The following is a 22,780-nucleotide window of genomic DNA, read 5'->3' as shown; positions in this document are numbered from 1 at the left end:
ACTTAAAATTACTCTTCCATAGCTAAAGGTATATTGGACATTTGATTTCCTCATCTATTGATAAAAAATATGATGAAGTTGTTTTGTCAAATGTTTTTTAAAATGGCTTCACCTCTACCAAAAAAACCGCTTCACCAGAAGAGCCGGAGCTGGAGCCGTATTTAAAAGAGTCAGAACCCTACCAAACAAGCCTCTATAATAGCACACCGTTCATGTTCTTTTCTCTCTCGTTTTCTCTTTCAACCCAAAGAGGCCATTTTTAGAAAAGAAATGATTTCTCTAGCTTTTATGATTTCCTTGGGGTCGTTCCATCATCAGGACCGTTCGCCGCCGCATTCTCGCCGTTCTGCTTCGGCCTTCCCCTCTGCTCCCCACGACGAGAGGCCATTTCGCGCCCAAATTCAAACACGCAGTCTGATTATTTTTTTAAAGAAAAAGAGAAGAGAAAAGGAAAAAAAAATCCGAAGCTAGATGCCCGCCGTGACCTACCGGTACCAGGCCCTCAAGGAATCCCTCGCCGCCGCCATCACCTCCTCCCCACACGCCGCCGCCGACCCCCGCCGACCCCACGCGCTCGCCGTCGTCTCCGGCCTCGCCGCCAACGGCTACCTCGCCTCCCTCCTCGTCGCCCGCTACGCCCGCCTCGGCGACCCCGATGCCGCGCGCGGGGTCTTCGACGCCGCCGCCGCGCCCTCCTTCTCACCCCCCGCCGCGCCGCCGCCCAAGCCGCTCCTCTACAACGCCATGCTGCGGGCCTACCTCGCCCTGGGCCTCCCGCGCGAGGCCGCGCTGCTCTTCCGCGCCATGCCCCCGGCTGCCCGCGCGACCGCCACACGTACCACCTCGCCGCCACGGCCTGCGCGCGCGCCCCGCCGGACCCCGAGCTCAGGCGCCGCGTCGGGGCGGCAGCCGCGGCCGCCGGCCTCGCGTCCGACCTCCTGGTGGCCACGGCGCTGGTCGGGAGGCACGCCGAGGCCGGGGACATGGGCGCCGCGCGGAGGGTGTTCGACGGAGTGCCGCGCCCGGACGCCGTGGCGTGGAGCGCGCTGATCGGCGGGTACGCGCGCGCGGGCCGCCTGGGAGAGGCCGTGGAGATGTTCGCCAGGATGAGGTCCGCGGACGGAGCCCAGCCGACGGAGGCGACGCTCGTGAGCTTGATCTCTGGTTATGCCGGCTTCGGTCCTTGGAGGGGCAGAGGCATGATGCATGGCGTTGTGGTTAAGTCTGGTTTCCACTGCAGCCTTTTCGTCTCCAATGCTCTGCTGGAGATGTATGCGGAGTTGGGCTCTTTGAGCGAGGCGGTGATGGTGTTTCGGCATATGGAGGTGAAGGATTCTGTTACTTGGAGCTCGATGATTGGTGGGCTTGTTCGGAATGGGAAACCGGGTCATGCTGTTAAGCTTTTCCACTGGATGGTTTTGCATTCGAAGGTGTTGGTCACACGGTCTATCTTGCTTAACGTGATTATGGCCTGCGCTGAGTTGGGGAACTGGAGAGAAGGGAAATGGATTGAAGAAAACTACGTATTGTGTAATGGCAGTGCATTCAAAAGAGATCCTTCTGTGTCGACCATGCTGATATATATGTATGCAAAGTGCGGACAGTTAGGTTTGTCAGAAAGTCTTCTTCATGGATCTGGAGAGGTTAGAAGCGACGTGGTTGCGTGGAATGCCCTGATCAAAGGCTGTGGAGAGCTTGGACAAATGGAAAAGGCAATCTGGTTTGCAATAGAAATGCAGAGGATGGGCATTGATCCGGATGCTGTTACATTCTTGGAGATCCTACCGATGATCTCACTGATCCCCTCACTGAAGAAGGGGATGGAAGCACATGCTCAGATTGTCAAAAGGGGTTTCCAGAATGAACGGACGATTGCTAATTCACTTGTGTCCATGTATGGTCGGTGCGGGAGTCTTAGTCTTTCAGTCGGTGCATTTACTGGGATTATGGACAAGGATGCAATTTCTTGGACTTCTATGATGCAGGTCTATGCATGGAATGGACTTGCTGCAGATGTTGTCAAGCTTTTTGAGTTGATGAAGGAAACAGAAGTACAACCAAATCACTATACTTTTGTTGCTGTGCTGTCTGCCTGTAAAAACACGGGTCTTGTTGAGGAGGGAATGTGCTTTCTTAAGTGCATGAAAGAGCAGTATGGTCTAGATCCTCATATTGAGCATATATCATGTGTTGTTGATATGCTTTGTCGTACTGGACGCTTGACTGATGCATACCACCTGATCCAGAATTCTCATTCTGAACACGCAAACAACCCTATATTGTGGGGGACATTGTTAAGTGGTTCCCGTTCATGGGGGAATTTGGTGATTGGAGAAGCAGCAGCCAGGCATCTTTTGTCCTTGGATCCAGAAAACAAAGCTAACTATAAGATGCTGGCTGATATTTATGTTTCACTTGGGAGAAGGGACAATGCTGATGATGTCTTGAGACTGTTGATGTCAAGAGAACTGGATTTAAGACCAGGCTGTACCTGGACTGAAGGTGGCTAAAGATTGCAATATATGCTAGAAGGTATGATTATATGCGAATTAACATTAAGTTCAGTTGGAATTTTTTGTTCCATATAAACATCTATTGTGTTAATATTAACGAACAAGTCCTCTCATGCCATTTCAAACTTGAAAATTTCCAGCTTGTGTCACTGATGATGTGGGTCCGGAACTGACAGTGGATTTCATGTGCGAGATTAGGAAAGTTTGCTGTGGCTCTGACAGGATTACAAAAGGACATTTTCGTGATAAAAATCAAATGAAGGGTAAATGGTAAGATGATCATTACAGCTAGGCCAGGAATGACATTTGACATTACCTTTTTAATGAAAAATTAAAGAGATTAGAGGGCAGGAAAAAGTAAATTAATGAAGCATCTAGACAGTTATGCTAAACCTAGAGATCCTTTGGGTGCTGCCAAATTCAATATTAGGTGATTGCAACTAATGAATAAGTTAGGGCTTCCATACTTTGTCAAATAGATGGAATATAAATATTTGTGTTCGTTAAAATGTTTTCATCTTGTTCCCTTTATTACTGCTTTTTCTAAGGATGAACACTATGCAGTATTGTACTATGTGCAATTTGTGCATGAAAGACAATTACTATCGTTATTCTATTTGACAGTCAGTGCTGGTCACCATCTCAGTGGAGCAGATTGCACAGCTGCACCAATAACTTGAACCATGCCATAAAGCATATTCTTTTGCTCAGTTTACATTTATTATTCCATCTAGCCTACTTTTCTTATCTAGGTTAGGCCAAGTAAATATTGACCATTCAAATTCTTCTCGAACCCTATAATGCTCAAAGAGAACTGATGTTATGGGGATTGCGGAGATTTCTGGAGCTAGTCTTATTGAAGACTGTTATTAGGGCTTAATGGCATGTTTTAAACTTATAATTATTAAAGTATTGCATGTTCAAATACAAATCAAGAAGGTTGAAAATTTTGAGGCTTATGTTGCGCATTATGCTGATTGTTCATTTTATTGCTATTTACTTCTCCAATGGATAATCCACAATATATATATATATATATATATATATATATATATATATATATATATATATATATATATATATATATATATATCATGGTCTCTGTTGATTCAGGTACCGCACAAAAGGCTCGGAAAATTGCTAAATGCCATCAGAGAGAGTCCTTTTGTTGGATACCATCGCAACGTGGATTGTTAGAAACATTGGGTTTATCTTATTTCATCTCTTAAATCACCCTCAGACAATCATTGCCTAGTTTATATTTTCTTCTTCAAAATAGAACCCTTTCTCTTAGCAAATTTACCAGGAAGATTTGACCAGCACCTACTACGAATTTGTGGTGAAATCAACTAAGTTAACAGCTTCAAAGCAAATCATGCAAAAAAGCTCAGTAGGCAAAACCCAGCAGAGTGCACAAAATCAATGTCGGAATTGAATGCTAATTGTTATCCCTGTCTAGACTCTTTTGTGTTCTATGAATTTTTTATGTCAATATATGCTGTAAGTGCTCAAGGTTGCAGAAAGTGGCATCTTCAGACTGCTAGATCCCTCATCCCCACGTGTTCTTCATCTGTAATAATGTTAAAGTTGCAGGACCTTTTGTCTTTTTTAGTCAAGCCCCTCATGATTTATTTACCACCAATTCTAGAATCAAGATGTGGAAAGGCCTGTTCTTTTTCCAAGGATCATGGCTGTCTTTCTGGAAGTATAGTCCATAATTTGAGAAGATTCTAATAAATTTCCTTCTAACATAACATATCGAATCGGCATTACAACTTAACCTCTATCAGATAGAGGTTTTATAATGTACCAGAAGATTTTTAAAGTTATGAATCCACCATATTGTTACAGTTGAAAGTACAACATGTTCCAATTTTTTCATGCTATTGAGAAAACGTCCTGCGGTATTGCACTCGAACAATACATTGTAAGAAACTCTGATATGAAAAAAGCACCACAATTTGTAAGAGGGGACTAGGTGAAATTGTCGCATGCGCCCGGAAATCTGAAACCAGCTGTGAAATGTGAGAGTTAAATTTGAACCAATCTATCAGTTGTAGGCTTGTAGTTTTTAACTTTGATAGAGGAATCTGCATATTAACTTGATTCATAACGCAGATGAGAGTTGGCTTAAACCTGATAGATATACAACACGCTCCACCAAATGATTGTTAATTCCATGCTTATAGTTTGTCCACCAAGTCCTTTTCTTGTTAACTAGTTTGACCATATTCAATTAACATGAAAATTTCTGGTATGAATAATTCCTTTCTTCCAACTTCTTCAATTTTATCTCAGGTTCCTCTTGAAACTTATGTAGGATGCACTAAAATGCTTTGTATTTTCCAAAAGTATGTCCTGTATTCCCTCTTCAATTTCTCTGGAACAACCATACAACCACTTTCCTAACAATTTAATGTATACTAGAATTGCCTTCTGCTGTTATCGCGAGTAAAAAGAATCTTTGTGTGAACCTGATGCTGCGTCCTAAGGAAATAACACGAATGCATGGAACTTTGGGCATTTTACTGATATTTAGTCTAATAATTTACATTTCCTCTCAAGTTAAATAGAGCAATTCACTTGACGATTCTGCTTTGCAATACCTGCATATACAGGAAGAAAAGGGTATGAGTGCTTTAATTGGAAATTTGATTAAATCTGTTCAGATGTTTCAGTACAGGCTTACATTTTGTACGGAAGCAGGGTTGCTTTAGTGCTGGGTCATCTTCAGGAGGTTGCTGTCCGAAGATCATTTCACAGCTCATGTCCTCAAAATCTGAACAAAGGTAATTAATACAGTAGACATAAGTACATGCTATTCTGTTGCCCCTAATATAGGGCTTTTTTGCAACGGAACATAAGCTAGTGTCCTATTTTGACCAGTTAAGTAGAAAAATAACTGCTTAACATAAATTTGTTTTTCTAGGATTCAGAAATAAAATACTTTAGTCAGGTTTGGAACACTGATTTGCAATATATAAGAGTGGAGAAAGTAGTGAAGATAAGCCCACAGACCATAAGCGTTGCCATTAAGCTAACATACGAGTGATAACCACTTGGCAGGAGAAAATGAGGCATAACAAATTCCAACACAAATTGATCTCCAATTATCTGTACTGATGTCATTAAATGTCAACATCTTTTGACCCCAAAACAATGATTGGTGTTGTTGAAATAATTCTCCAAGAATGAGTCAACACTCACAATAATTGCTTCTCATAAGCAAGATTTAATCATATTGCTCTGATCACTGAAACATGTTGGCTCTGTAATGTTAAGTAAAGGTGCTTGTACTGTACTTGGTAGCCACTGAATTGTTTGGAAAAGACACTACTATCAACTTGTTTCTGTTATTTGCAGTTTTCCCACTAAGAATTACAAGTAGGAGGCACCCCATTTTCTCTGTACAACTTGATTGCAATTGCTCTACAACGTGCAAACATGTTGGTCCCACTTCAATCTTTTCTGTCCCCCAAATGGTATCCTGTGATTCTGATATGGTAGATAACAGGATTAGAGGCTACCCGCCCTCATGTTGGAGGCTCTGGGAAGTATTTGGTTCTAATCTTGCTTGTCCTTCATTGATACAAGATAGTCTCTTTTATAGAGACGACTGACTTGACCCCTAAGCAATATCCTAACCGAATCAATCTATCTTATCTCTTTCCTAATAAACCAAATTAACCTAATCAAATAGGATTCGGCACTGTTCACGCACGCGCTACAGTACTCGTGGGCCTAGATCGGCCCATAACACTTCTCACACATTTTTCTTCCTCCTTCTCTCATATGTGCGGCCCACAAATGAGTCCACAACACTTCCGCCCTTCTTTCGAAATAGCTCGTCCTCGAGCTGGAATGATGGATAGCGCTCCTTGAACGACTCCAAGGGCTCCCAGGTCGTGTCGGCCGCTGGAAGGCCGAGCCACTGCACCGAAAGCTCCCACACGCCACGGTTGAGCCTTGCGCGCAGCACCTTCTGAGGAGTAGGGACAGCCCGACCGTGGTCGATCGGCGGTAGGGGTACTGGTGCAACAGGAGGATCGCCCACATGCTTCTTGAGGAAGATCACATGGAAGACGTTGTGGATGCGGGCTGAAGCTGGAAGCTGTAGACGGTAGGCGACGTCCCCAATGCGCTCCACAACCTGAAAGGGACCATAGAACTTGTGTGCCAGCTTGGCAGCCGCATTGGATGTAATGCCCGCCGCAGCCCGATGGTTGAGGCGTAACCATACCCAATCTCTGATAGCAAACTCCACGAAACGGCGAGAGCGGTCAGCCGTCTCCTTCATGATGTCTTGGGCTTGGTGAAGGCGATCACGAATGTCGGTGAGGAAGACGTCACGCTCATAGAGCTGGCGGTCCAGGGCCACCACCCGCGCCAAACCTGGCCTGTAAGATGCCAAAGTCGGTGGAGAACGCCCGTAGACCACCTCAAATGACGTGGTCTTAAGCGCAGTCTGGTAGCTGGTGTTGTAGCAATACTCGGCCCATGGCAGCCACCGCAACCATTGCCGTGGTCGATCACCAGCGAGGCACCGTAGATAGACGCCCAAGATTCTGTTCGTGACCTCAGACTGCCCATCCGTCTGAGGGTGGAAGGCAGAGCTGAGGCGCAGCTTGACACCGGCGAGGGAGAAGAGTTCCGTCCAAAACTTGCTGGTGAAAACGGGGTCGCGATCGCTCACGATGGAACACGACAATCCATGGAGCTTCACGATGTTGTCGAAGAAGGCCTGGGCGACGGAGATCGCCGTGTAGGGGTGCCCCAGTGCGATGAAGTGGGCGTACTTGGAGAAACGATCGACGACAGTGAGCACCACCGTCTTGCCGCCGATCCTGGGAAAACTCTCCACGAAGTCCATGGCAATATCTGCCCAGACCGAGCTTGGCAACTCCAGCGGTTGCAGCAGGCCCGCTGGGTGAAGATGCTCTGTCTTGCTGCGCTGGCAGACAACGCAGCTGCGGACGTAGTCGGTGACGAGTCTGGACGCGTGTGGGCTGTAGAAGGATGTCCGCAGGCGATGCAGTGTCTTCTGGGCCCCTTCGTGGCCGGTCCCGTGTGCATGCTGAAGAAGAACCGGCCACAAGGATGAGTCGTCGGGGACGAAGATGCGTCCCTTGTGGAGCACCAGTCCGTCCAGCTCTGTCCAGGCTGCTCCGGCCAAGCCGTCGGCGATCTCCTTGCGCTTGGCGTTGAAGGAGGGGAGGGACGCCACCTCCTGCTTGAGCTCGTCAAAGAGCTCAAACTCTGGTCGTGACAGCGCCAAGGCGTTGATGGCGCACTGATCCTCTTCGCGCCGGGAGAGAGCATTGGCGATGACGTTCTGGCGCCCCGGCCGGTACTCCACCGTGAAGGAGTACCCGAAGAGCTTGCTGACCCACGTGTGTAGAGGGATCGTGGATAGCCGCTGGTCCAGGAGATGCTTGAGGCTGCAGTGGTCGGTCCGGACGATGAATGGGCGCGTCCACAGGTACGGTCTCCAGTGACGCACCGCTTGCACAAGACCGATTAGTTCGCGTTCGTAGGCCGCCAGCTTCATGTGACGGGGCGCGACCGTCTTGCTGTAGAACGCGATGGGGCCGTCAAGCTGATGTAGCAAGGCCCCGAAGCCCGAGCCGGAGGCGTCGCAGTCGACGATAAACGGCTTGTCGAAGTTAGGAAGCTGTAGCACGGGTCCTGTGGTGAGGGTGTGCTGGAGGGCGCGTAAAGCGTCCGTTGCTTCCTGCGTCCAGCAGAAATCCTCCTTGAGGAGGCTGGTGAGGGGCGCCGCGATGACGCCGTAGTTGCTGATGAACTTCCGGTAGTAGCCTGTGAGGCCGAGGAAGCCCCGAAGCGCCCGCAGTGTCCTAGTCAGCGGCCAGGCCTGAACAGCCGCTACCTTGGACTGATCCGTGGCCACGCCATCGCCGGTGACGATGTGGCCCAGATAAGCCATGCTCTTCTCGCCGAAAGAGCACTTAGACCGCTTCAACACCAGCCCGTGCGCCCGGAGGGTGTCGAAGACGGCACGGACGTGTTGCAGATGCTCGCTCCATATCTTGCTGTAGATGAGGATGTCGTCGAAGAAGACAAGAACGAAGCGACGGAGAAAAGGGCGCAGTACCTCATTCATGAGCGCCTGGAATGTGGACGGCGCGTTTGTGAAGCCGAAGGGCATCACCAAGAACTCGAAGTGGCCATGATGGGTCCGGAATGCCGTTTTGTCGATGTCGGCGGCGAACATCCGGACCTGGTGGTAGCCGCTACTCAGGTCGAGCTTGGTGAAGAATATGGCGCCGCGGAGCTCGTCCAAGAGTTCGTCGACGATAGGGATGGGGAACATGTCGCGGACGGTGACGGTATTGAGGGCGCGGTAGTCGACGCAGAATCGCCATGTCCCGTCCTTCTTGCGCACCAGCAAGACCGGGGAGGAGAACGCGGACGTGCTGGGGCGTATGATGCCTTGTCGCAGCATGTCTGCGCATTGGCGCTCGATCTCGTCCTTCAGCAGCTGGGGGTATCTGTACGGTCGAACCGCCACTGGAGCCGTCCCGGGCAGCAGGTGAATGTGGTGGTCGAAGCTGCGGCTCGGTGGGAGAGTTGTCGGCGGCTCGAAGAGGTCGGCGAACGAGTCGAGGAGGAGCTGGAGGTAGTCGATCGCCGCCACGGCCGCAGCAAGGCGCGGTCTAGAAGGAGCGCCCTTGCCCACGAGGCGCACCCGTCGGCCGCCGTTCCAGAAGGATAGGCGCTGGCGCGCGCAGTCCCAGTTGAAGGAGCCGAGGGAGCGCAGCCAACGGTACCCCAAGACCAGCTCGTAGCCCTCCAGTGGGATGACGAAGACGTCAATGTTGAAGGGTTTGCCGCCGATGATGACGCAGACCGCACGGCAAACCCCGGATGACTGCAGCCTCTCGCCGTTGGCTACTTTGACGTGGACGCCACTCAAGGGCTCTGGAGATAAGCCCAGACGGTCTGCTGTGGATGACGCCATGAAGGTGTGTGTGGATCCCGAGTCGACCAGGGCGTTGATGGGGACGCCCGCGATGTCGGTCTCGAGGAGGAAAGTGTCGGTGCTACCGAGGCCTGTCATGGCGCACATGGACACCTCGACGGCCGGCTCGGAGTCGTTGTCGGAGGCGTCGTCTTCTAGGGGGAAGTCTTCGGATATCTCGATGGTGTAGACCCCCTTGCCCTTGCACACCTTGTTGTGCCCGGGAGCGAACTTCTCGGGGCAGTTGAAGCACAGGCCGCGGGTGCGGCGATCGTCCATCTCCTCTGCGGACAGCCGCCGGAAGCGTGTAAACGGCGGGGCTGCTGGCGAAGGATCTGGCGGCGGTGGAGGGACGGCCGAGGACGCAGTGAAGGGAATAAGTCTCTGTACTTGTGGTCTTTGTGGGGCTGTGTGGGGCTGCAGCATCTCATTTTTCTGCAGCATGCACTAGCACCATTGCTGCCCTAGAGGACAGCATCTTGGACTGCTTTAGCATCTAGATAGGACAGCAGTTAGTCCTTTCATTTGGCATCTTAGACTAGGAGTAGTCCTTTCATTTGGCATCTTAGACTAGGAGTAGAATATGCCTCAGTGTTGGCTGCCCTGCAGCTGTGTATAAATGTGTTGCCTCCCCTCCCGTTGGATGGCATGGCATTATGAGTGTGAATGAAGAAAACCCAGAAAACTTCCCCAACTTGAGTGTCATCCTCTCAGCTCAATGAGAGTGAAAATTGAGCTGCTAACATCTGGTATCCGAGCCGTACTTTCCTGTAGGTTAGACATTTCCTGCACTTCTCCCTCCCAAGCAGCAGCTAGCACAGCAGCAGCTAGCGCAGCAGCAGCGGCAGTTAGCGCAGCAGCAGCGGCTAGCGCAGCAGCACCTGCTGCACCCTCTACTCCACCTTCCTCACCCGAGCAGACGAGCGGCAGCTCGTCTAAGGCTGCGTCTTCTCCACGCAGCAGCCCCCTGGAGGCGCGCCATGTCCGACGCACCGTCTCAGCGCTCGGTCGCCTCGAGCGCACGGCGTCAGCGAGATGCCGAGCTCGCCGCGGCAGAGGAGCGCAGGCGAGCGACGGCACAAGCCGCTGCAGCAGCGGCGAGGGCGGCCAGGCTGGCTGCAGCGGAGCTGGCGGCGGCCAGGGCGGAGGTGGAAGCAGAGGCGGCGGAGGATGCAGCGCGTGCGGCGGAGGTCGAGGTTGAGACCTTGCGCGGCAGCCTCAGCGGCTCCATCGCCGGCGACGCCACCGCCGACGAGGACCTTGAGGAGTTGGAGAGGGAGAGAGCGCGGGAGAGGACCGCGCGGTGGGCAGCAGTCCACCCCGGCGCGCGGTCCAGGGGCCCGCGCGCCCGGCGGCGGCCTAGATGGCGGCGCGCCCGGCGACGGTCCAGGGGCCCGCGCGACCGGCGACGGCCCAGGGGGCGGCGCGCCCGGCGACGGCCCAGGGGGCCGCGCGCCCGGCGGCGGAGGCGGCGCCCCTGGCGGCGGCTGCGCCCTTGGCGGCGGCGCGCAGGGCGGTGGCGGAGCTCCTGGCTGGGGTGCGCGCGGCGGCGCCCCCGGCTACCACGGCCTCCAGGCGGTGGTCAGGGACGTCGGTCCCGGTGGTGGGTGGCCCACCCTCACCAAGACCAACTACGTCGAGTGGGCCGCAGTCATGGAGGTGAAGCTCCAGGTGCGGCATATGTGGGAGGCAGTCCGGTACGGCGACGTCGACTACGATGAGGATCGACGGGCGCTGGATGCTCTCATCGCAGCAGCCCCGCCCGAGATGCAGTTCACGCTTTCCAAGAAGCGAACTGCCAAGGAGGCCTGGGACTCCATCGCTGCGGCACGTATCGGCAGCGACCGCGCCCGTAAGACCACTCTCCAGGCACTTCGCAAGGAGTGGGAGAACCTGGCCTTCAAGCCAGGTGAGGATGTTGATGACTTCGCCCTCCGTCTCAACACTCTACTGCAGAAGGTGGTGCAGTTCGGCGACGACACCTACGACGAGGAGAGAGCCGTCGAGAAGCTCTTCCGCTGCGTCCCCGAGAGGTACAGGCAGACCGCTCGCTCGATCGAGTCTCTGCTAGACCTCTCCACCATGACGATCGAGGAGGCGATAGGTCGCCTCAAGGTCGTCGATAGCGACGAGCCACAGCCTCCCTCGGGAGGCATCTCCATCGGTGGGAAGCTCCACCTCACTCAGGAGCAGTGGGAGGCTCGGCGCGGTGACAGGAGGAGGGGGGAGCCCTCTTCCTCGACTGGTGGCCGCAAGCGCGGCAAGCCGCGAAAGGGGCGCGGAGGTGCCCAAGCCGGGGCACGAGGGCGCGCCGAGGGTGGCGCCCGCGGAGATGCTCAGAGCGGCGCCGCTGACAGGCCCAAGGCGGCACGAGACGACGCCTGCCACAACTGTGGCAGGCCCGGCCACTGGGCCAGGGACTGCCCGCAGCGGAGGCGTGGGGCCAAGCCCACGTCGCGGAGGCCCAGCCGGATGACGAGCCGGCTCTGTTCCTACTCCACGGGGACATGGAGCCGCAGCCGGCGGCACCGCCTGTCACCGCTCTACTCCACCTCGACGAGCCGCGTGCCCGAGTTCTCCTCGGCAACGGCTCCGACGACGACAGGGTCGATGGCTGGTACCTCGACTCCGGCGCCACGCACCACATGACCGGGCGGCGGGAGTTCTTCTCCGACCTGGACGTCGACGTAGGTGGCTCCGTCAGGTTCGGGGACTCCTCCGCCGTGGAGATCAAGGGCGTGGGCTCCGTGATCTTCACCGCCAAGTCCGGAGAGCACCGGATGCTTACCGGAGTCTACTACATCCCGGCGCTGCGGAACTCCATCATCAGCCTTGGGCAGCTCGATGAGAGCGGCTCCCGCGTGGTGATCGACAGCGGGGTCCTCCGCATCTGGGACCACCGTCGCCAGCTTCTCGCCAGGGTGGTTCGAGGGAAGAACCGCCTCTACATCCTCCATGTCGGGGTGGCCCAGCCTCTTTGTCTTGCAGCTCGCAGGGACGACGAGGCATGGCAGTGGCACGAGCGCTTTGGGCACCTCCACTTTGAGGCCCTGAAGCGGCTCGGCGCCAAGGAGATGGTGCGAGGCCTCCCGTGCCTCGACCACGTGGAGCAGCTCTGCGACGTCTGCGTGCTGACGAAGCAGAGGCGGCACTCCTTCCCCCAGCAGGCGAGCTTCCGAGCCAAGGAGCGGCTCGAGCTCGTACACGAGGACTTGTGTGGCCCGGTGACACCGGTCACACCAGGAGGACGGCGCTACTTCCTGCTGCTCGTCGATGACCTCTCCCGCTTCATGTGGGTGATGATCCTCGGCAGCAAGGGAGAGGCTGCGGACGCCATCAGGCGTGCTCAGGCTGCTGCGGAGGCGGAGAGCGGCCGCAAGTTGCGCGTGCTGCGCACCGACAATGGCGGCGAGTTCACGGCGGCCGAGTTCGCGGCGTACTGCGCGGATGAGGGCATCCAGCGCCACTACTCCGCGCCGTACAGCCCGCAGCAGAACGGCGTCGTCGAGCGGCGCAACCAGACGGTTGTGGGGATGGCCCGGGCCCTCCTCAAGCAGAGGGGGATGCCGACTGTCTTCTGGGGAGAGGCGGTGGTGACGGCCGTCTACATCCTCAACCGCTCGCCCACCAAGGCACTCGACGGCATGACGCCGTATGAGGCTTGGCATGGGCGCAAGCCGGCGGTCTCCCACCTGCGGGTCTTCGGCTGCCTCGCGTTCGCCAAGGAGCTTGGCCACATCGGCAAGCTCGACGACAGGAGCACTCCGGGAGTGTTCATCGGCTACGCGGCGGGTTCGAAGGCCTACCGCATTCTCGACCCGGAGACAGCGTGTGCGCACGGCGCGCGACGTTGTGTTCGACGAAGGGCGAGGATGGGCGTGGGACAAGGCGGTGGACGACGGCTCGGCTCCGACGTACGACGACTTCACCGTCGAGTACGTCCACTTCGAGGGAGCTGGGGGAGTAGGCAGCTCTTCTTCGCCGAGCGTGCCTACCCCGGTCCCCGAGCCTCCACCGACTCCGGCGCCCGCCACACCGGCGGCACCACGCCCTTCAGCTACGACTCCGGCTGCGCCGAGTTCCTCAGCTGTACCACCACAGCCGGCGACGCCGCGCACTCCAGCACCGACAGCCACTCCTCCGGGCACGCCTACTCCAGCACCTGCTCACAGCCCGGTGGAGTTCGCTACTCCGCTCTCTCACGACGAGGAGCGCATCGACGCGTACCACGACGGTGAGCCGCTGCGGTACCGTACGATGGAGGACCTTCTCGGCGATCAGCCGGTGCCGGGACTGGTGCCTCACGACCTGGAGGCGCAGTTGCACCTCGCGTGCGACGACGGCGAGCCTCGGTCTTTTGCAGAGGCCGAGGGACACGCGGCATGGCGTGCCGCGATGCAGTCGGAGATGGACGCGGTTGAGAAGAACCGCACTTGGGAGCTTGCTGATCTCCCTTGCGGTCACCGCGCGATCACCCTTAAGTGGGTGTTCAAGCTGAAGAGGGATGAGGCCGGCACCGTCGTCAAGCACAAGGCTCGCCTGGTGGCACGAGGTTTCGTGCAGCAGGAGGGAGTCGACTTCGACGATGCCTTCGCTCCCGTGGCACGGATGGAGTCCGTGCGACTCCTTGCGCTAGCTGCCCAGGAGGGCTGGCGTGTCCATCACATGGACGTCAAGTCGGCGTTTCTCAACGGCGACTTGAAGGAGGAGGTCTACGTGCACCAGCCGCCGGGGTTTGCGATCCCCGGCAAGGAGGGTAAGGTGCTACGTCTGCGCAAGGCCCTCTACGGCTTGCGGCAGGCCCCGAGGGCGTGGAACGCCAAGCTGGACTCCACGCTCAAGGGGATGGGCTTCGAGCAAAGCCCGCACGAGGCGGCCATCTACCGGCGGGGCAATGGCGGAAATGCCCTGCTGGTGGGTGTCTACGTCGACGACTTGGTGATCACCGGCACCAAGGATGCGGAGGTGGTGGCGTTCAAGGAGGAGATGAAGGCCACCTTCTAGATGAGCGACCTGGGGCCTCTCTCCTTCTACCTGGGGATCGAGGTGCACCAGGACGACTCCGGGATCACACTTCGACAGACCGCCTACGCCAAGCGCGTCGTCGAGCTCGCTGGGCTCACCGACTGCAACCCAGCTCTCACTCCGATGGAGGAGAGGCTGAAGCTGAGCCGTGACAGCACGGCGGAGGAGGTGGACGCTACTCAGTACCGGCGTCTTGTGGGGAGCCTCTGCTACCTCGCCCACACACGGCCGGACTTGGCGTTCTCCATCGGCTACGTCAGTCGGTTCATGCAGCGACCGACGACGGAGCACCAGCAGGCCGTGAAGAGGATCATCCGCTATGTTGCGGGGACTCTCGACCACGGTCTCCACTACCCGAGGTGCCCTGGGGCGGCACACTTCGTTGGGTACAGCGACAGCGACCACGCCGGCGACATCGACACCAGCAAGAGTACGAGCGGGATCCTCTTCTTCCTCGGCGAGTGCCTCGTTAGCTGGCAGTCGGTCAAGCAGCAGGTGGTGGCCTTGTCCAGCTGCGAGGCCGAGTACATAGCGGCTTCCACCGCGTCGACTCAGGCGCTCTGGCTCGCTCGACTACTTGGTGATCTACTCGGCAGAGACGCTGGAGCAGTGGAGCTCAGGGTGGACAGCAAGTCCGCTCTGGCCTTGGCGAAGAACCCCGTTTTCCACGAACGGAGCAAGCACATCCGGATCAGGTATCACTTCATCCGAGGCTGCTTGGAGGAAGGAACCATCAAGACGAGCTACATCAACACCAAGGATCAGCTTGCGGATCTGCTCACCAAGCCCCTTGGGAGGATCAAGTTCCTTGAGCTCTGCTCCAAGACCGGGATGGTCCAATCTTCCCACAAGACGATGCACAAGACTTAGGGGGAGAATGAAGGGAATAAGTCTCTGTACTTGTGGTCTTTGTGGGGCTGTGTGGGGCTGCAGCATGTGGGGCTGCAGCATCTCATTTTTCTGCAGCATGCACTAGCACCATTGCTGCCCTAGAGGACAGCATCTTGGACTGCTTTAGCATCTAGATAGGACAGCAGTTAGTCCTTTCATTTGGCATCTTAGACTAGGAGTAGAATATGCCTCAGTGTTGGCTGCCCTGCAGCTGTGTATAAATGTGTTGCCTCCCCTCCCGTTGGATGGCATGGCATTGTGAGTGTGAATGAAGAAAACCCAGAAAACTTCCCCAACTTGAGTGTCATCCTCTCAGCTCAATGAGAGTGAAAATTGAGCTGCTAACACGCAGAGGGCGCCGTCCGATGCTGGGAGGCCGCCGCGGACGCTGGGGAGGCCGGCGACGCCGCTGCTGACGATGATCTGGAACCCCGGGCGGGGGGGAGGGCGCCACGTAGATCGCGACTCCATGGCGATCGAAGTCGAACGCCGCTCGTATGCCCGAGCGAGATTCATGGCGTCCTCGAGGTGCTCCGGGTGCTGCATCTCCACATCGATCTGCAGTGTGCCGCCCAAACCGGCCATAAACAGGTTGGTCTGCTGCCGTTCGGAGACGTCGTCGCAGCGGGCGAGTTGGGTGAGGAACTGGTCGATGAAGTCGTCGACCGTACCCGTCCGGCGGAGCGGGGCCAGTTCGCCGAGGGGGTTGCTGCGGATGGACGGCCCGAAGCGATGGTTGATGGCCTGAACGAACTCTGGCCACGATGGAACGCCGCGATTACGCTCCAGCCGAAAGTACCATCGGGCGGCTGCCTCGTGGAGGTAGAAGGATGCCGTCCAGGTCTTGTTCGCCTCCGGGGTGCGATAGGCTTGGAAGCACTGCTCGCATTTGTGCAGCCAGATTGCCGGATCGTCCTTGCCGTAGTAGTCGGGGAACTTGAGCTTGTGCGCGGGCGATGGGTGGGGGGATGGCGGGTCAGATCCCGAGGCCTCGAACTGGTTTGTGGGAAACTTCTCCAGGACTCGGGTTTGGATCCGATTGACGGCTACGTCCAGTGCTGAATACTGGTTCTTGACTTGGCTGATCTCATGGGTGTTGAGCTCGACCGCGCGGAGGAGGTTGTCGAGCTTGGCGCTGATGTTCGCCGGAACCTAGGCGTCGGCCTTGGCGGACAGAGGTGGTGCCGGGTGAGGAAGTCTCTGATCCGGCGGCTGGTTGAGGGTTTAGCGGAGGCAGTGCGCAGGGAGGGGTTGGCGCCTATGGCTGGAGGCGCAGGGATGGTTTGTGTAGGGGTTTTGGCGGCTAGGGTTGGTGGTGGGGTTGGAGGCGCAGGATCGGAGGATCGTGATACCAGATGATATGGTAGATAACAGGATTAGAGGCTACCCGCCCTCACGTTGGAGGCTCTGGGAAGTATTTGGTTCTAATCTTGCTTGTTCTTCATTGATACAAGATAGTCTTTTTTATAGAGACGACTGACTTGACCCCTAAGCAATATCCTAACCGAATCAATCTATCTTATCTCTTTCCTAATAAACCAAATTAACCTAATCAAATAGGATTCGGCACTGTTCACGCACGCGCTACAGTACTCGTGGGCCTAGATCAGCCCATAACACTTCTCACACATTTTTCTTCCTCCTTCTCTCATATGTGCGGCCCACAAATGAGTCCACAACAGATTCCATGCCCAGAAAAGGCATAGTGCCTCAATACAGAAGGTGTACTGGCAGGATATGAGATTTAACACATCAAGCTAAGTAGCTAAACTTCTGTATTTTTCATATGACTGAGAATCTTGATGCGTTGCTTTCAGCATTAAGATTCCGTTTCAGAGATAGTAGGAAGAGTTGTGTGGCTATGGACGTCTTACACGAGATGTCCATACACAAAGACTTTCACCAGCACTAGTGGAAAGGTCATATTCTGAGTTCACTTATGTTTGGCCACGGTCAGTGTAATGTTCAGCTATCAAACAATTAGGCTAGTGACCAAAGGAAGTTAAGATTAAAATCCTGACACATTTTCTGAATTTGAGATGATGATTGGTTGACTGCCAGTCCACTAATTTCTTCCGAACTTTATTCATTGACTGGACTTGATTATTTTTCTTGTATTCTAAAATCGAAGTGTTCATGCTGTTTTACTCATTGATATGTTTAGATTGGTCTCTCAGGTTATCGTTCTCATGGATAAGAACAAATGGAACTTACTGGGAGACATGTAGACAGCCGTGCCGAGTGAATCTTGGATGAACGTCTGGCATGGGATCTTGCATAGATTCGTGCACATCCCAACACAGTTGGTGCTTTCCAGAAATCTGTCAGAGTAAGATAAGGAAGAAAAGGTCAGGAATACCCTGTACCACTATCCTGTTCTTAACCATTTTTTTGTTATACCTGCACCTTACTATGTTTTTAGATTGTTTTTAAGAGTGGTCGCATGGATGGAATTGTATATCGCACTACCCTGTACTTTTTTTTATTCAAAATGTATCCCTATTATATAGCTAGTTTGTGGAGTATGAGTAGGATTGCCCAGTTCGCCACAATTACGACATGGGCAGTACATGTTGCATTTGAGCCTTAGTTCTTTCACACCTTTTCCAAGTGGTTTTACTTGAGTAAAGATTGACATATTGCAAAAAGTTTATGCTGAGCTAATTTACGCTACAGATTCATAACGTGGCAATCCTAATCATGTTTAGATAAACCTTAAGAATTTATACTAGCTATGAAGTCTTGGCACCCAGAAGTTGTTTGAACAATATATATTTATACCTATTAAACTTATGCAATGAATTCACTATGCATCTAGCTTATTCATGCAATCAAAGAATCTGGATGTTGAACGGTTTACCTGCATTTGGGGATGTAGACCACATTCTTCTCTTTCTTTCCATCAACTTCCGATTCCCTGACCTTGCATTCGTTCAGTGACACAATGATTACTCGTACAACTTTATGAATACTTCTGGGACGCGTATACGTAAGAACACACACACACACACACACACACACACAAAGAAAGAAAAAACATATTGGAGAATGTTGCATCCATGACTACATTTTCCACTACTATATGCACTAGATGCTCAACATGCATGAACTCTTAAAGAATACTCTGTTTCAGGCTATTCCTTGGTCATTCCTGAAATAAATTATAATATGGAGGAGAAAGATGTGTTATACCTCACATGGTCCAACGAGCCAAGGGAAGAATATGGTGGTGAAGGCCGCAAAGTACTCCCGGGAAAATCTTGAAGGCGGCATCATCACTTTGATCTGCCCAACATAATGAACGTTGTCAATACAAGCTAAGGTAAAATTAAATAAATTTACCTTCTATTCAAAGAATACTATTCCTGAACTGCCTATATAATCCTATTTTTCTTGTCATTTTGAAAGGACTTTATCTAATTTGCAAAAATGGACATTACTTTTTCCAGAGCATAAAAATACTTGCCATTGTGAGGATGTAGCTGGGGAACGCCCGTTCGAGAGCGGTGGCCACAGTCTGCCACTGCTGATCAACCTTGAACAGCCCGGAGATGGCGAGGGCTGCCTCTATCAGGCCTTCATAGCCGTCCTTTCCGTTCTTCAGCCCTGCATAACACATCCACTGAATCCACGCTGGTAGGAGTATCAATCACAAGACTGTGGGGAAATTGGTTAACAAACTTTCCCATGCTTTTCTTCATGCCTTTTTCCCCTGTCAGCGCAGTGCTGGGAGAGAGGAGAAAACTGAGAGGGCCGGCATGGGGTTTGGTCCGGTAGGGGGCGGAGGGCACTGTGGAGAACAGTGGAGGACACCGTGGCGGCCACTGTGCTGATCTGTTGCAGTCGATCTAGGCTCTCCGTTTCAGATCCGATGGTCGAGGTTTATGATAAGGCGCGGAGGTACATGGATCTACTACGGCCTTAATTTACTCTAGTGATCAGAGAATCTTGTTCCAGTTATTGTAGTAACCGTGCATGTAAAGGATGCTTAATTGTTATAAACAGGTAGATTTACAAGAGGGGAAGCGTGGTTGATTAATTTCTACTGAAGGGGAAAAAAATCTGCACGCGTGATGTCTTTTGGAGGCTGAACACCATTTTCTTGGGCATCTTTGCTCCAAGAGAGAAAAAAAGGTTGGAGGGGAAAACCCAAACTTGAGGATAGATTCATCCACTACTAGATTCCTAGAAATGCGCACCTCACACCTGTGCGAATCGCCGGTTTCGACCTCTCTTAGTTGCCGGTACGTACGCTGATGATGCACTTCCTTTCATGTGCTGCAATTTTCTATACATGTACCTTATTGTAGCTCCCAATTGGATAAATTTTAAGAAGCCTCTCGCATCTAACTTTTGGCCTAGCAACACAACAAACTAACACTTGCAAATTCGTTCTTTTTTTTAAAAAAAAAAGCACTTACAAATCCCTTCTTTTTAAAAAAGCACTTGCAAATTCAACACAAAAGTTTGTAAGAGGTTCAAGTAGGCATCAGCACTAGTCCGTTGAAGTCGAGGAGGAAATCTATATGACCTTAGCGTCACATCATGCAGTCGCTTGCATGATCAACAACATCGTCGACCATTGCTAAAATAGAGACAGGGGCAAACTAGCTAGCAAGCATAGGAGGTCACACTACTGTACGTCTGTCGATAGCAAGCAGGCCAAATACTAGCACATCAAAAGAGACACATGAATGATGAATCCAAGAACAGAAAAAACATGAACAGTTCTCCAAAAGCATGGCTGGTTCATGCAAATCCAGTCGCAGCCATGGAAGCGCCATGGCGGGAATGCTTAGGCGCGAGGATTACCCGAAGCTTCTTGAAGGTTCCGGGACAGGTATCCGATGGCCAGCTTGTCGAACCAGTTGTCGCGGTACACCGTCGTCGTCGTGGTCGTCGTCGTCTCCCTCACCGGTGACGGCGGCGCCGCCACCATCTTCCTGCTGGCCGGTGGCGGCGCCACGTTCTGATGCGGCCCTGCCATGACCGCGCGCACGGCGGGAAGCCCACGCTCCCTCCTCGTGTAGCCGCAGCGGCTCCGTTGCTGCTTCGGCAGAGAGGGTGGCGATGACGCCGCCGCTGGCCGGACGCCAGCGCCGTGAGCGTGATGAGCTGCAAGGAGCATGGCGACGACCTCCTGATGTCTCTCTCGCTCTTCCTCTCGTGCGCGTCGAGAGAGCGAGGAGTAAGGCCGGAGAGAGGCTAGCTAGAGCGAGAGGAAGACGGTGCTTATGCTTAGCAGCAGGAGGTGTTGTAATATAGGCCGGCCGGCGTTGTGGTTTGGCTTTTATATATGGATCGAGAGCGAGGCACATCATCAGCTTGCAATTTTTGTTTTTGTTTTTGTTTTTGGAAACGTAGAGCTTGCGAATTGTGGTGACGAGCTACAAGGAAGCAAGTGCCCAAAACCGCAAGGAGGCGGCATCTTCTCCGTGGTGGGCTCGGAATCATGCAAGCACACTGCTTGATTGGCTTCTTCTTTTTTTAAAAAGAAAAAATCTCCCCGTCATGAGGATGTAGCGAGGTTGGTCATGGTATTTCCCGGATCATGGTACTAGGTCATACGTTTATCACAAGGGATGGTAAGAATGGACAAGAGACCTATCTCTTTCAATTTACCTCTGGTTTTTACCTAGCAACCAATGTTAACTACTCTTTCTGTTCTAAATTATAATTTGTTTGACTCTTTTTTGACCACCTGTTTTATTCAAAAATTTTATGCAAATCTAGTCAAATTTAAGTTATTTTTGAAGAATTTGTATTAATAATAAAGCAAGACACAACAAAAGAGGTGATATTTTACCTAAATTTTTGAATAAGACGAACAGTTAAACTTATGGTTAAAAAGTCAAACAAATTATAATTTGGAATGGAGGGAGCAGAAGGGTCTCGCTTGCCACATGTAGGTTTTCAATAAAACACGTAACGAATAATGTACAAGTCTTCTATACATTGTACAAAGATGTGGATGTGGATAAGGTCGGGTTAATAGGATTTATTTTAAACACTTACCTCGGCTTTATCACCCCACCAAATGACACCCAACTGGTCATGGTACCGGGCCAAACGTACGTTTCTCACAAGGGTGGTAAGATTAATGGACAAGAGATTTGTCTCTTTTACCTTTGGGTTCTTTACTTAGCCGCCAATGTTTCATTCTTTAACTGAACCTCGGCAGAAAAAAAAACAATTGAACCTCAGCCAGAAAGGTTCCGATGCACCAGGAGGAATATAGTCGTTTGCTCAGTGAATTTTCTGTGTTAGGATCGGAATCATGCAAGCACACTGCTGCTTGATTGGCTTCCTTTAAAAAAAAATCTCCCCGCCACGTACGAGGCTATGCAACACACTACTCACACTGCACACGAGCTAGTGCCATGTGGGAGATTTTTTCTTTGTTACTGTACTAGCTAACTACTCCTAACTCCAGTAGCTAGGAAGGCGCACAACTCGTAACAACCAGGTGTTAATTAACCCTAATTAAAGTTAATCAGGGTCATTAGATTCGAACTTAAACTATAAAACCTTAAGATAGCAAAAATTCATTGTCAGCCTGGCCGGACCGGTCTGACCGGCATGAGCAACCGATCTGACCTGTTTAACCTCTTCAACAGTTTTTGGGCCCCACATCACTTAAACCATTTCCTCTCTCTCCCTAACCAGTCACTCGCCATCTCTCAGCTCAGCTTGCCCTCTCCCGAGCTCTCCCTCTCCCCAAGCCCTAAATTCTTCAATCCTTCATTTCCACTCGATTCAAGGCCGAGGAAGGATCAAACCGGTGTGGAGAAGCTTCTTCTCCACGACTCCCTCCTTGGGGAGCAGTGGATCCAAGTTCTTCGCAGGGGAAGGACTCACCCAAGGTACTCTAGCTAGGAACGAATCGATCTCCTTTTCTAGATGATATTAGGCGATTTCCTCTGGTCAAAAACGTCTAAATGTATCCCTGAACTAGTGCCTAGAAGGGTTTAAGGATTTGTGGGCGATTTTCGCTGCGCCAAGGATTCTAGCTTTTGGTCTGGGTTGGACCGGTCTGATCGGTCGGAGGGACCGGTCTGACCGGTAGGGGCCGGACTGTCCGGCCATTGGATCGGATACTCCGGGTTTGTGGTGATCTAGATGTTCCAGAGTTAGGTCCGGATTCTCCGGACTTGGGAGTCCGGATACTCCGAGAATACGTCCGGATACTCCGAATTTTTGGTATCGAGGCGCGCACAGGCCAGACCGGTCTGACCGGTTTGGTATACCGGTCTGACCGGTGCTAGCAGAGCTGAGAGGGTTGAATTGGGGTTTGTTAGTGAAAATAGATAGAAATTGATTTGGTTATTGGTTACTTGTAATTTTTATAAATCATGCATGCATTCTCTCTTAT

The 22,780-nt window shown here is 52.6% G+C and overlaps 1 protein-coding gene and 1 pseudogene across 2 annotated transcripts; one reads left to right on the top strand and one right to left on the bottom strand.

The window, feature by feature from the left end:
• Positions 1–456: 456 nt before the first annotated feature.
• Positions 457–3,027, top strand: LOC120644773 (annotated as a pseudogene).
• A 1,372-nt stretch (positions 3,028–4,399) lies between these two features.
• LOC120644774 (beta-carotene isomerase D27, chloroplastic-like) lies at positions 4,400–20,784 on the bottom strand. Of its 2 annotated transcripts, XM_039921482.1 has the most exons (7): positions 20,221–20,783; positions 18,875–19,014; positions 18,601–18,693; positions 18,269–18,330; positions 17,623–17,729; positions 5,203–5,292; positions 4,836–5,119 (listed from the first exon to the last, which is right to left on the bottom strand). In XM_039921482.1, exons 1-7 carry the CDS (start codon positions 20,534–20,536, stop codon positions 5,079–5,081), a joined length of 849 nt encoding a protein of 282 aa, XP_039777416.1. In that variant the 5' UTR covers positions 20,537–20,783; the 3' UTR covers positions 4,836–5,078. The 2 variants fall into 2 exon arrangements, with proteins under 2 accessions (XP_039777415.1, XP_039777416.1); XM_039921481.1 differs by having other exon boundaries at positions 4,400–5,292; positions 20,221–20,784.
• Between the last annotated feature and the right edge of the window lie 1,996 nt (positions 20,785–22,780).

The sequence above is a fragment of the Panicum virgatum genome, chromosome 8K (genome assembly GCF_016808335.1).
Source record: "Panicum virgatum strain AP13 chromosome 8K, P.virgatum_v5, whole genome shotgun sequence".
Taxonomy (NCBI): domain Eukaryota; kingdom Viridiplantae; phylum Streptophyta; class Magnoliopsida; order Poales; family Poaceae; genus Panicum; species Panicum virgatum.
This window is presented reverse-complemented; position numbering and strand designations above follow the sequence as displayed.

Coding starts and splice junctions, on each gene's coding strand:
- LOC120644774 (XM_039921481.1), bottom strand. CDS start 20,536: ATGCTCCTTGCAGCTCATCACGCTCACGGCGCTGGCGTCCGGCCAGCG. Junction 18,694..18,874: donor CCAGCTACATCCTCACAATG/GCAAGTATTTTT, acceptor TATGTTGGGCAG/ATCAAAGTGATGATGCCGCC. Junction 17,730..18,268: donor GTCTACATCCCCAAATGCAG/GTAAACCGTTCA, acceptor TTACTCTGACAG/ATTTCTGGAAAGCACCAACT.